The following is a 15,569-nucleotide window of genomic DNA, read 5'->3' on the forward strand; positions in this document are numbered from 1 at the left end:
TTCAAAATTTTGTTTAGCATCCATAATATCACACACCAGTCTTGTCCAATCCCAAAGGTTGATATATATTCAATTTTCTTTCCATTTATGTTAAATACTTTACTCAAACACCATAAAATACTACCTCTCCGTCACAAAATTAAGCATCCTCGTATATTTTAATCATTTTTAATTCGATTTAATATTTATTAAAAAAGAATCAAATTAAATTTTTTTAAAAAAAAAACTAAAACCAAACCAAAACTGATTTAAACATACCTCATTTAAACAGACTGGTTTCAATTTGACTCTATTTCTTTTTAGTTTGACTTGATTTTTTTCTAGTTTTTTTTGTTTAGGATTCAATCTGGTTTTTTTTAATTTTTAATCAGTTTTTTTCATAGCTTGATTTTTTCAGTTATTTTTTTTCTAGTTTTATCGGTTTAATCAATTTTTTTACTTCCCATACTAAAAGAAAAAAAAAAAGCCAAGTTAATTTTTATTTTTGGAATTTTTCCTTTTTTTAATTAAAATCCATAGAAACTGGTTTCTATTTTTTTAATGAAGAATGTTTTCCTTGAACCTGTACTCAATACATATCATAAATTTTAGCAACATTGAATCCATAGATTTTTATTTTTTTTAATATCATGAATTTTTTATCTACTAAATTTTTTAAGAGAATCGTATACTTAAACCGATCTCTTTTGTTTTGGTTTAACTAGGGCAAAAAGATATATCGTCTCGCCATACCGGATCAAATAATAGTGAACCCACCCATCCAATTAAAGCCCAAAAAGAAATGAAAGGCCAACAGCCCAACCACCATTTAAGCCCACTACAAGGCAAGAAATAAGCGGCTCCTCCATACTAAAAAAGAAAAAAGTGGACAAATATCAAGCCAGAAGCCACCATAAGAATCTCTACAACGGTGCAGTACAATCTCCTCGAGATTCCCGCGACCGACTTTTGCTGCAACTTTAGCCCATCGAACGGATAATCACACGCCTCGTAACCTTCCACCACAAAATACGTCACACAAGACAGTTTTCAGCCACACAAATCAGAGTGGTTTATTTTTTATTTTTTATTTTCAACGAGGTGAGGAAAAAGGCCAAGAAAGCTTACTAGGGTCAATGGAGGTGAGCACTCCAGTGTTGTTGAAATCACAGTCGAAGTCATGACGACCAGAGGCCTGATAGAAGGCATTCATTGCATATGATGCATGTGACTTCACAGTATCAGGGACAAAGCAAGGCCCCCCTTGTTGTATGGGCTTGCAATCAACTCCATTGCTACACACGTAATCGATGTTCTTCTGTAACGCGTCATCACTGGCGTCTGATTTTGGCACGCACCACTGCCTCTCCCTCCCGGGACTAGACGATGACGGGGCATCCGCTGCCGTACCGGGTGTCGGAGCCAGTGCCTGCGACGTGCAAGAGAACAGACCACACGGTCATGATGGAATCCCAATTCAAAATTTAAAATCTTGAGCGCACTAAGCAGCATATATGATATTATATTATATTTGCCTAAAGTGCTTCACCAAAATAATTCAAAATAATATATTCCTTTCATAAAAAATAAAAATAAAAAAAGCATAAAGGGCATGAATTATTGCCTTTTAAAGTCTTAACAAAGAAGTTAACTTCAAAACCAAGACTCATTTCAGAGGTTTTTAGAATACAAGACATTAAGTTGAACCAGAAAATACTCAGTTATATATATATATATATATATATATATATATATATATTTATTTTAAAGAAAATACTTGAACCATTATCAAACCCAACAACGAATAGTTAAGTCACAGGACACTAGTCCTCACAACTCACAGCACAAAAGCTGCAAAGTGTCAGATCTTCACTTAAAAAATCAACTTCCACCTAGACCTGTTTCTAGCTGTGTATTTTTACTGGAGTTTCAATAAAATTTAATTTTTTTATTTTTAAATTGTTTTATATAATAATATAAAGAATAATTTTAAAAAATATCATTTTTATATATTATAAAAAATACTTTAAAAACAACCGTCAGCACGGACAGCCCAGTGGCGTTTAGCCAAAACGCATCCCATTCTGAATCTCTTACACGTTATTATTACCCAGAAATAAAATAAAACTCTCAACCTACCATTAAAGGAGTAATAATGAATTTTTAGTGGTGAATTAAGTGAGGAAATCATCCGGCTGTAATTAATTAAAGCCATTAAAGAGCAGCGAAGAGAAATTAATTACCTCAATTGATGTTTTGTTTCCACTTTCCAGTAAATAAAAGGAGTAAAGATGAAGTTTTAGAAATTACCTTGTCATTGCGTAAAACTCCGACATCATAAACCGGGGTAAGATCCGGCTTGAACAACCCGAAATTCCTCTCTGAAACCGAGGGTTTAAGATTCTCGTTAAACAAAGAGAAAACGTAAGTCTCGAAAGTTCTATTAGGCATCAGAGGCGTTCCTTTTCCTGAATTCACGTGCTTCACGAGGTTCTTGTTGTACGAGATCGCGTTCTCCATGCTGACACCAGGTTGATTCGGGTCACCCACGGACGGCCAACCCGTTTCCGCCACCACAATGTCAACATCGCCATAACCCAACCTCTTCATCGCCGAATAAACCGCATCAAGCTGAGCATCGAACATGTTGGTGTAATTGTTTCCCGTCGCCGGGTCAAAAACTCCGCTGTTTGGCTTAAACAACGCGTAGTTTAAAGTCTCTGCCTTGAATCCAAAATAGGGGTATGGATTAACCATGAAAGGAGACTTTGTCTTGCGGTGATAATCGAGGAACGGAGCAAAAATTCTTTGATCGTACCCTTTTCGAAACCGGCCCGTACTGGGAGGTTCAGATGAGGATAATATACCTAAAGAGTGAGGAGTCGCGACGTGAATAGTAGTGATATTAGCAAGTTCAAGTGCTGATGTCAGGGCTTTCATAGCAGGCAAAGTGTGTGCTATTAGAACTTTGTCGGAAGTGGCAAGGACCTCGTTTCCTACTGCAATGTATTTGATGGATGTTTGAGGATGGAATGGTAAGATATTAGCGGCGATCCAAGATTGGGCAGCAGGGAGTTTGGCAAGAGAAGGGATGTCGCCGTTGCCGACGGTGACAGTTACTGAGATTCCAGTGTTGGCAAAGGCGCGGAGAATGTCCGGGTTGGTGTCAAAGATCTTGACCCGGTCTATGGTGGTTTGAGTTTTAAGGAAGCTGGCTACTTGGGATGGTGAAGGAAGGTTGTTTGCTACGGTCCCGTAGTTAACACCAACTGTGTAGGCGGCGGAGCTGGAGCTGAAGTGGTAGTAGAGAGTGAATAAGAGCAGGAAAAGAGTGCGAGATTTTGCCATTTTTTTTTGAGCTGAGAAAGTGAAGCATTCAGTGAGCGGAGATTGAGAGTTGAGCTGGCTTTGGTAAAGTAGAGTGACTAGCCAGTTTTGCTGTTTCTGGAAGTTAGTGTACTGAGGTTGTTTTTTTATATTGGTTTTTTAAATTTATTTTTTCTAATAATATATTAAAATAATTTTAAAAATAAATTATTTAAAAATTTTAAAAAAAAAAATTTAAGAAATTTTATGACCATGCTCTTAAATTGTGGTAACCGTTAAAAAGCGCCGAGCGTGTAAACGGACATGGATCACTCCCTGTCTGGAACTCATTTGTAGGGTAGGATCGACAAAGCTGGTAGACTGACTCTAATACAAGGAAATCTTTGCATTGATCTTGAGCAGATGCAGCCAGAACACTTCAATTATAAATGGTCCAGAATTCTCAGACATAAAATATTTTAAAAATTTTAAAAAACAATTTTTTTTATTTTTTAAAAATTATTTTGATATATTAATATAAAAATAATTTAAAAATAAAATAAAATATTATTTTAATATATTTTTAAGTGAAAAACATTTTAAAAAACAATTACAATTACACTTCTAAACAAACCCTAAGGAATTGTCTATTTACGGTGTTTAAAATATTTTTTATTTATAAATATATTTAAATAATATTTTTTATATTTTAAAATTTATTTTTTATAATAATAAAAAAAAAAAAAATACTAAAAAAAAATTAATTTAAAATAAAAAATTTAAACTTTTTAGAAAACCTTTTAAATGTAAAAACAAATAGGATATTAGTTCCTAGTTGCTGCCTTATCACGCGGAGAAGCCAATAATTCAAAGATGCGAAACTTCGAACTTGGTGCCTGTGGTTTTACACATTGAAATCAAAATCAAAATCTGTTTTCAAGACAAGATTTCCAAGGCGAGGATTTTTCACAACTATCTTTAGCTTGTGCACAGCGTTATTTTTCTAGATAATTTGGCAAAAATATTCATAATAAGATGTTGATCTGAAATTATCTCTATCTCAACTAGCGACTCGAGATTTTTCATCAAATTTTGAAGATTTATAGGCTTTTTAATTACATTTTCGAGACTTTTAACTTTATTTCAAGGTCAAGACTTTTAGTATGCAAGTTTCAGGCTTGTGTTGTGGATTTGAAAAATGATTTTGTTGGTAAAGACTATCATTTTTCACTTGCTTCAATTTATTATTTTAGACTATTATACTTGGGATACGCGTGTCTAGCATATGTTAAAATTAAATGGGAGCGATATTAGCACATTTTTATCAAGTTGGGTCTTTTAAACATGGAAAATAAGGTTACAGTTTATATGTTGAAGATTTGAAGACGTCAAGACCTTATCTTTATTTATGATTTATATTGTAAAATAACATGGATATAAAAAGTTAGACCCAAGGTCTCAAAATAATCATACGAGGCATTTCATGGATACCACGTTGTAGAATTGTGTATAGAAAGTATTTTGGGTGTGAGAAATAAACAAGTCATTAGCATGAGTGATTAAAGTAAAAATAATAAGAGCTTAATGTTCATTATATATTTTTTTATATATAGATGATGCGGGTTAAAAGGAAAAAAAAAATAATATGAATTTATGTGAAATATATTTTCTTAATTTAACTAGGTAAAACTAAAATTAACTAAACATATTTTTTGGCTTGGTTCAAATGATACAAAGCTTGTATGACCAGGTCAAACCAACCCCAAAATCTCTTATTAGGTTGATTTGGCCTGATCAAATTAGGTCCAAACCAAGCCTTTTATTTTTAGCTAAGTTCTTTACTTTCAGGTTAGTTTGATCATATCAAACTAAATCCAGTTGACCTCATTTTAGGTTTGGATTTACTTCTTTTTTGTGTTTGATTTAAGCTCAGTCAAACCAAGCTTAATCAAGCCTACCTTGAGCTTGGTTCTTTTGAATAGTCTTTTCCATTTATTTTTTTATCTTTTTATGTAGTTCATTATTATTCATGTTGATATTATATACCATACCAACATTTATGCTTTACCTTTAGCCTATACAACGTGGCTACAACAAAGAAGAATTCAAGTAGAGGGTCGCTCAAGCTATAGCCCAGGTAGATTTAAAAAAAAGAAGAACTTTAAAGGTAAGTTTTTATCTTTACACCGTGGCACTTCCCTCACCAGTCCCTTCCTTTTACTAGCATCATACCACTAAGTCACTAACCACCACAATCAATAATAGAGTGACAATAACAAACCAAAGTAATCGGCAAACCCCTCATCACCTCTCATTGCCTCTAGACACTGATTAGAAGGAACATATAAACGGAATAAAATGAGAGGTATGATTATATTCCAAGATAAATGTTTATTGCATCTTTTTCCTTTAGTAATGATGAATATTACTTGTAGTTGTTCATTGTTAAATTAAAGTGATAAGCATTTAACTGCCACTTGAATTAGAAAATAGTAACAAAATACCAAAAACAAAAATGGGTTTTATTCTCAAATCACATGATCAGTAAGTACTTTGATCACATTTAAAAATGATTTTTTGAAAGATGCTAATTACAATTTATTAAATTTAGCTTTTTAATATATTTTTTGTGAACTTAATTAACAAGTCTTTCTTGCAATTTATTCCTAACTATACAATATTGGTATGAGAGGCTCCTTTTGTTCCAATATTTAATTGAACTTTCTATTTAGTTTATTTTAGTTTAGAAAACAACAAATTAAAGTATTTATAATTTGCTAAAATCTTATTGGTTTGATGAATTGCATGAAATGGTTGTTGAAAATTAAAATTGTTGTTTGGTAATTGTTGTAATATTTTTAATTTTTATTATATTAATGATTGTATTATAATTTAGATATAACTTTCATTATATTTAAGATCTTTATGATGTCTGGTAATGATTAAAACCAAAAAAAAATATAAAGGTATTGGTTTATTTTTTTAAAAAATAAGGATAACAAATTCTAAACCTTCTAGTTATGAAAATATGATGTCTCAAGAAATCGGATCATGGTCAAATATTTGACATTACAACTCTAGAATATGATCCAGGATTACGTTTACAAATATGTGAATTTTTAGTTAATAAAGCTGAAAATGGCTATATATGTCTTCCTCACCAAATAATTATTTCTTTAGTTAAATCTACAAGGTAAAGGTATATTCAACGTCTCCATTTTAATATAATTTTTTCAAATTAACATGTTTGGATTTTCTCCACACTTCTTTGATACTTTTCAAATTTGGGTTTAACCGAACCAAATACGCTCGGTTTGCTTTGGCTAACCAAAACTAGGTTATTTTCTCCAAGTTAACTTATGTTCATGTTATTTTTCTCTAAGTTATCACTTTTTTACATTTTCTCTATACTTTCTTAATTTGGATTTTTCCAAACCTAATTAGGTTTAGTCTTGGCTCGATTGATTGAAATATTTTCTAAGTTAATTTGTCTCAATGATTATTATTCTTCTTGGTTTGGCAAGACCCAAGTTTTAGCTTTGGTTTAATAATTGATATTGATCATTTATTACTTCTCTTAATACTATAAACATGTTGAAAGTGGATAAGTTCTCTTTTTTATTAATAAAAAAATATCATCATAAAAAAAAAAAGTCTTAAGGTCTTTTTTTCATTCACATCAATTGGAGGAGATTTAGAAAGATAGTGACCTTGAGAATCAACTTGAGCCTTGTGAGGATGTTGAGTTTCAAAGTCATGGACCTCCATAAATATATAAGAGAAATCAACAGTACAGTTCTTAACCATGTTCTAAAAATAAAGATTCTCTATTTCATTGATTAGTTAATCTCCTAGTAAAGTATTATACCTTGGTGACCTAAGATAAATAGTTGAAAAGGCTTCAGTATTTCCCAAAGGAATTTAAAAGCTTAAATTTTTAGATTTTCAGCGTTCACATTCAGCTCGAGTCTTATCAAATCTCTATTGGATATCAAGCAATACATTGTGTTTATCCTAACAATCTTATCTAATTCAACAATCTTTCTCTTACACTCCACCACCACTCCTATATACTTTATAGCTTATACATGAATGGATTTAAGATTAGTATTAAATTGATCTTTTTCTTTAAAAGCAAGGTTGTAAAAGGTCTTTAAACTTTTAATTTTTTTTTTTTTTGGCTTTTTACTAACTAACCTTAAGCATATTGATCTCACCCTGAGTGTTGGCTACATATTTGATTACTCCTAACAAGCTACATATTTGATTACTCTCTTCCTCTCATCTCTTTATAATATTTGATGGTGCCTAGAAATTCTAAAAAACACTTTTTAGTTGGGAGTTGATATAAACGGATAAACCACAATCTTTAATTTGCTCTATGTCTCGTGAAAATTGAGACATCCTAACAAAATAGTGTATTGCTCTATCCTGTTGATCCAAAACTGGGAGGGTTTCGCCAAATAAAGCACTCTTGGCTGCCCTCTTTGTGCTGTTAAGATTCAATAGAAAAATAGGTCGGTTCCCTACCTTAGTTGGAGAAAACGATATAATCCAAAGCTACCACTAGTAAACACCATAAAACCAGAACTAATATCAATAATGATGTTGCTTTGTCTCGAATCAAGTAAATCAGCTTCATGAAAAATTAGAACAGGACTTGCTTGTACTGATGGTACATGATTAAAAAGAGGACTTAGAGAAGGTGTACAAGAATCAATACTCTTTCTACTTTTATTGCAAAAACATATATAATCATTGTTGAATCTATTATAGCATTATTCCCTTTATTTATTCTAGAGGGCTCGACATCCATTTCAACCTTCTTCTTAGAATCTTCAACCTCTTCTTAGGCATCTTCCTTTTTCTCCTACTCTTTCTCATTTGATGCTTCCTCCTCCCCTGTTAATGTAGAATAGCTTGGAGGTGAAGAATATTTTTGGGCTCTTTGTGAGTTTCCTGAACCACTTACAATATCACACAAAATACATGAGCACAAGATTGGAACAGTTTGAAAATACAAGAAATGGTTAGTATTCATACCATATAAACTTTCCTTTAAAGATAATCATTTAGCTAACTGAAAGATATGATATTGATGGTTAATAAGAAGTTTTTTAAAGTAAATTCATCTCATAAGGACTTAGAACAGAAGTTGTGTCATTTTCACTAGTTACATTCCAAACTGAGAAACACCCATATACATTGTTTAAAGAGATTGTCGACCCTTTATAACTAATCTCTACCCACTCATATCTTTATTTTTTTTTATTGAAAGTGATTTAGCTTTAAACATATCATTTAAAAGATTTTGGTTCCTTCTCATAAAAAAGGTATAAAACCAAGCCACATATTTCTTACCCTTAAAGGAATCTGATAAGATACAACAAAACCTAAACAGTCTCATAATAGAAACCTGACCCCTAAATCTTACATCTTTATCAAAGGCTACCAATAACATTCAACCACTAGGATGTAACTGACTTAAACACAAATTCTAATATTCAAAAACCTCCTTTACAAAACCATATAAAGGTAATGAATGCCTAAATTTAAACATATATAGAGGATAAGTTATCTCTAACTCCCAGTTAGGAGCAACATGTACTTTGTTTATTCTATCATTAGAAAGAGGAACCCTAACCTTATAACTGGTTGGAATTCTTATGTTTATCTTAATAATGTATTTAAGGTTAATCGCACTAACATACAAGTAATTGATGAGAATGGTATGAGTTGATAGAGATCTAGAAGAAGGATTCTTCCCACCACCTTGAGAAGAACCTTATTCCCCGCCATAACTAACAACAAATGGATTAGTCTCACCACTTTCACTAGCTTAATCTCTATTGCCAAAGTTTTATTTAAGCTAACGAGTAACCTTCTTTGACATTTTTAAAATCAAAAGAAACAATAAGAGAAAAAGTCTTTCTCACATGAGATGAAACCACCGTCAACAAAGAAGTAAATAGGTTAGGAAGATTTTCAAAATTGGTAAGTTCTATATTGTGTTGAAAAACAACTGATATTTATAGTGTATTCAAATTATTCACATAAATAAAACAATGTTCACATCTAACAAATCACTTGGCATTGTCTCATGTTGCTTTCTCTCCACTTCACTCATGACTAGGTTTGGCTCCACCTTACATGTGAATCGTGTAACATCTACCAACAATATTTTTACAGGATCACATGTCAACCATCATTTTGTTTGGTATGCTTTGCTTTATCATTTATGATTCCCACATTACTTTTTATAAGTTAATTTTTCAATCTAACGTTAAAAAATTAATTGAGAGGTAAATGATGATACAAGTTAAAAAGAATAAGAAAAATTATGATATGAATTTGTGCAAAATACATTAGCTTGGTTTAACCAGGTCAAATAAAGAACAACATAGCCTATTTTTAGGGTCGATTTAAATATTATTAGATCGGTTTGACCACAGTTAAAGCAAGCCTAAATTTAAGTTAGGCTTGATTAGGTTATGTTGAACCCAATATCTCCTCTTATATTTGTTTTCATCAAGTCAAACAGAGCATATTTTTTAGCTCAATTCAAATAGTATTAAGTTGATTTGACCATATCAAACCAAACTCAAACCGAGCCTATTTTTAGACGCAGTTCAAATAATGATGGATCGGTTTGACCATGGTCAAACTGAGCCCAAATTAAGGCTTGGTTTGAATAGTGTTGAGTTGGTTTGACCGTGATTAAACCAAACCTAAAATCTTCTATTCGGTTGATTTGACCAAGTCAAACCCAAACCAAGCCTTTTTTTAGGCTTGATTCTTTGCTCTTGGGTCAGTTTGATCAGATCAAGCCGAACCCAACCAAACTCATTTTAGGTTCAGGTTAACATTTTTTTTTTTGGTTTAACCTCAGTCAAACCAAACTTAACTGAGCCTACCTTGAGCTCGGTTCTTTTGAACAATCATCTCCTTCTCTTTATCATTTTTCTTTGTAGTTCATTATTATTCATGTCAACATTATACACTACACTTCACCTTTAGTTTGTACAACGTGGCTATAACTAATAAAGTTACCTAAAAAGTTACTCCTATAATTTTCAAATACTACTCCTCGGGTTATATAAAAAAAGGTAAAGTAATAAGAAAAGGGATTTTAAATTATTCTCCTCTCACTTACTACTTGCAATAATCTTTTCTCTCTACAAGAAAACAACACCTTTAAAACATTATATTTACTTGGCTATCGAAGTGTTTTTTGCAGGTAACACCGTCTAAGATTATTAACTAAAAAATCCTAAGTCCAATTATATTGATTTGAAGTTTTTTCACTTCCCATAAAACTCTTTTGAAACTTTAAAGGAAAATAAAAGTTGATAAGTCATTGGGTATTAGACACTAATATTTATACTTTGATATTATGAAAATTGGATATTGTTTTACCATAGCTATTATTTTTATTTTAATATTTCAAAATTATTTAATAAAAATAGTGCTTTTAAATAAAAGACTATTTATATTACATTAATAGATAAGATGCATGAATGAAAAAATATTTTATGGAGATTCCACTAATTTTTAGCTTGATAAAGTAACATTAACATTAACATTATATTTTTTTTTGTTTTAATAAGCAAAATAAAGTATGAATAAAGTAACATATAGTTTATGAGTGTTTTTGAAAAACTTATTCTATGTTATTTAGGATGTTATATTTATACTTATAGAAAAATAATGAAAAAATGATTCATACATTGTTTAGGAATTAATAAGTTTTAAATTATATTTAATAAACATTAGTCTTTTTTTTTTTAATGAGAAATGAAACAATATGTTACACATTGTCATTGGTATATGCTATAAAACTAAAACTATACGCTACAACCTGAAGAAGAAGAAATTTATTCTTTAAATTCAAACTAAAATAGTCATTATAAGCTCTTTACGCACCGTTTCAATTATAGTCAAAGTGTACCATTTTATCTAGCTAAATATGATATTTCTTTTCAATTGTATTCACCATTTTGGTCATTCATTCTCAAAGTTCCTGGAACTTTTTAAAAAGTGGAGTGGCTATATATATGAGCGTGTACCAAACTACCTAAAGGTATCCAAGAAAAAAAAATGATAAACTTATGACCTCCAAGAATTTAGAAAACTAAAAAAATACTCGTCCTACTACCTTCACGCTCAGTTTCAATGGCTAAACATTAAGGGGCAATACTCTAATCCCTTCCCTTCAGTTAACCTACAATTCTTATCACTAGATTCACTCCAGGTAGACACCATTAATATCCCACATATAGTAAGTGGTATCAAAGCAGACAATCCTTGAATGTTTATCATGGCACCAGACACAAGAGCAACAGATTTCAAACGTATCAAGGACTCCATTGCAACCGTCAAGTATGAGAGTAGCTAGAAGTATAAGATGTTGGCGGGCTTATTAAAAGGACAAAATTCAAAACTAAATCAAACCATTGAAAACTAGAGGGCTCAAATCAAAGACATTAAAAGCATGATGGGTACCATGGCACAACAGATGGAATTCACTCTGCAAAAGACTCTCAAATTCCAGATAGTTTGAGTCAAGGCAAAGACAAATAAGCCTTGAGCATGGAAGGAATAGATTCTAAAAACAAGTTCTTACAAGAAGAAAGAATACCATCCTATAAGGTACACAAACCCAAACACTTTTTTCCAATATTCAATGTCAAAGATGTGCACAAGTGGCTATACAAGTGCACACAATATTTTAAGATTAAAGACATTGCTTACTCTAGAAAACTACAAATAACATCCTATTATTTAGATGGTATCACTCTTTACTAGCATCAATTTTTTTTTAAGAAGCTTGGGAAACCAAAGGGCGACTTGGAAAGAATATGTAAAAGCTATCTATTATAGGTTTGAAGGGCAATAGGATCCATTTAAGGAGTTCAATGGAATAAAAACAATTTTAGGACCTAGAGGAATACATTCAAAACTTCGATATCCTGTGGAATAAAGCAGAGATCAGTGAAAAACAATATTTGGTTATCTTTATAGGAGGTATGGAATTATAAATAAAAAACACAATGAAAATATTAGAACCCAAAACCCTTAAACATGCTTATAATCTAGCCAGGTTACAAGCCAACACTCTTGCCTATAGGACATCTCCTAGCTTCACTAAGAAATCTTCTACCTTCAAACCCAGCAACCTCACTAGATTACCCACTCTCCTCCACTAAATCCCATAAAGAACCTTATAATCCTTTATACTACCATAACAAAACCAAACTCTACCCACTGGAATAATACCCCTTCTAAAAACACTTATAAAACCCACAAAATCTATCAAAAACCAAGAGTTTGAAAAAATAAGGCTGAAAGGGTTGAGTTTTTGGTGTAATGAAAAGTTCATCCCTGGACATAAATGTCAAAATAAAAGCTTGTATTCTCTAAGTGCAGTGGAAGATGATGAAGGATTCACAGAGGATAAGGTTTCTAAAGAGGGATTTAAGGCAAAATAATTGACACCACACATCTCACTAGATGCATTAGAAAGCATAGTGGAACTCAATACCATAAAGGTAACTAGAAAGGTGAACAGGATGACAATGTGCATTTTGATTGATTCGGGGAGCACCTATAATTTCCTCAACTCTGTTGTGGCCCTTAAACTCTAGTTTCAGTTAACTACTATTAAGCCAATGATTATGTAAACAACCAATGATGAAAAGATAATTTATAAGTCCATATGCAAGGGACTCAGGTGGAAGATACAAGGGATAAGTTTCATGGTAGATGTGTTTATTATTGAGCTGAGTAATTATGAGATGGTGTTGGTTATACAATGATTATCCTTGTTAGGAGACATATTATGTAATTACAAATACTTGTGGATGTCATTCAATTGGTAAGAGGAAAAGGTACTATTTAAAGGTGAGAATCCACCCGAGTTACAAACCATTGAACTAGAACAACTAAGTTCTCTAATGGGGAGCCACAATCAAGTAGCTAGCTATCATTTATGTAACCTGCAGATGGTAGAGAATGATAATGGTTTTGTCACTGGATCCTCGGCTACTCTACCTCAGTCCCAAGGTTGTGAGGATGTTCACTTGCAAAGTATCTTGACAGTTTACCAAGACTTGTTTCAGGAACCAAAAAGGTTGCCACCACCTAAAACCCATGATTACAGGATTCCTTTGACTAAAGGTAATGAGACAATAAAATTGTGACCCTACAAATATATAGGCCCATAAAAAAACACTCTAGAGAGTATGGTGAAGAAGATGTTGGAGGCTAAAATCATCAGAACTAACAACAACCCATTTGCTTCCCCGGTTGCTTCCCCGGTGATCCTTGTCAAGTAAAACGACTCCACATGGAGAATATGTGTAAACTATAGAGTTTTGAACAAGCTTACCATTAAGGATAAATACCTTATCCTAATTATTGAGGAGCTGCTAGAAAAATTAATAAGGGCTGCTATTTTTTCCAAGATCGATCTTAGATCTAATTATCATTATATCCAAATGGCCTTAGGGGAAGAATTTAAGATAGCTTTCAGAACACATAGTGGCCACTATGAATTGTTGGTTATGCCTTTCGGGCTAACAAATGCTTCAACCATATTTTAGAGTCAAATGAATGAAATTTTCAGAGAGCAGTTAAGGATGTTTATCTTGGTATTTTTTTTTATAATATATTGGTGTATATTCAAACCCTTACTGACCATTACAAACACCTAACTACTATCCTTAAATTGTTAAGAGGACACCAATTAGTGGCAAAGACTAGTAAATCCTTCTTTTATAGTAAGTAAGTAGAGTATTTATGCCACATCATCTAGAAGTAAGGAGTAACTACTAATCCTTACAAGATACAAGCCATTATAGATTGGCCCTTGCCTAAAAAATTAAAGCAGTTAAGTGGATTCCTTTGGTTAACAGGTTATTACAGCAAGTTTGTTAAAGGTTATTACAGCAAGTTTGTTAAAGGTTATGACAACATATATATGCCATTAACTCAACTACTAAATAAGGATGTTAAGGGGTGGAATGAGGAGGCCACAAAGGCATTCAATTAATTGAAAGAATTAATGACCAGTACTCAACTCTTAGCTCTGTCAGACTTTAACAAACTATTTATAATGGAGACAAATGCGTCATTGACAAGGGCAGGAGAAATTCTTATGCAAGAAAGACATCTCATTGCTTTCATAATCAAGTCCTTAGGGTCAAAAAAATAAGTAATATTGATCTACGAGAGAGAAATGTTGGTCAATCTTGCATGTTATTACTAAATGGAAACACTATTTATGAGAATAAAACTTCAAGATTCACATTTTAATCACATAAGCATAAAGTACCTCTTACATTATAAAATGATGACTCATGCGCAACATCTATGACTGGTCAAATTGTTAGGTTATAACTACGATATAGAATACAAATAATGAAGGGAGAATGAACTAGCGGATGCCATCTTTAGGATTCCCAATAAAGAAATCTATGCCCTAACCATTTCTACTATTTGAACCAATTTAATGGGTGAAATTAAGAAGTCGTATGTGGAGATCCTACTATCCAAGCTATTATTAAGGATCTACAATTGTCATCTAGTTCTCATCCTCACTATACCTGGGTGAATGATCATCTAAAAAAAAAAAAAAGTGGTTGTAGGCAGTAACTCAGAATTGAGAAACAAGCTTATTTTTATACTTCACAACTCAACTATAGGCGGACATTCAGGAATGATAGTGACCTCTAAAACAGTAGGGGGTCTATTTTATTAGAAAGAGCAACAAAAACACATTAGACAATATGTCAGAGAATACAACACCTATCAAAGGAAAAAACACGAAAATATGGCTAATCCTGGACTTTTATAACCATTAGCCATTCCATTTGCCCCATTCATTAACATCAGTATGGATTTTGTAGAAGGCCTTCCAAATCAGAAAGGATGTCATCATGGTAATAGTGGATCGCTTTAGCAAATACACGCATTACATAGCCCTAAGCCATCCTTACTCTGCTTTCGGGATGGCCAAACTATTCATGAACAATGTATACAAACTGCATAGGCTACTAGCTTCTATAACTTGTGACAAACACCCAGTGTTTCTAAGTAGATTTTGAAAGGAATTGTTCAACTTTCAAGGGGTTAATCTACACTACTCATTGGCATATCACCCACAAACTAACAACCAGAAAAAAGTTATTCAACAAGTGCATAGAACACCATTTGAGGTGTATGACTGGGGACTGCCCTAATTAGTGGGCACAATGGCTACCCTTAGTTAAATTGTGGTACAAGAC

The 15,569-nt window shown here is 32.3% G+C and overlaps 1 protein-coding gene across 1 annotated transcript; it reads right to left on the bottom strand.

Annotated features, from left to right (window-relative positions):
* Positions 1–736: 736 nt before the first annotated feature.
* On the bottom strand, positions 737–3,436 carry LOC118028011 (glucan endo-1,3-beta-glucosidase). The gene is made up of 3 exons (XM_035031513.2): positions 2,290–3,436; positions 1,108–1,408; positions 737–995 (listed from the first exon to the last, which is right to left on the bottom strand). The coding sequence occupies exons 1-3, from the start codon at positions 3,325–3,327 to the stop codon at positions 850–852; spliced, it is 1,485 nt and encodes a 494-aa protein (XP_034887404.1). The 5' UTR covers positions 3,328–3,436; the 3' UTR covers positions 737–849.
* Between the last annotated feature and the right edge of the window lie 12,133 nt (positions 3,437–15,569).

This window comes from Populus alba, chromosome 1 (assembly GCF_005239225.2).
Source record: "Populus alba chromosome 1, ASM523922v2, whole genome shotgun sequence".
NCBI lineage: Eukaryota > Viridiplantae > Streptophyta > Magnoliopsida > Malpighiales > Salicaceae > Populus > Populus alba.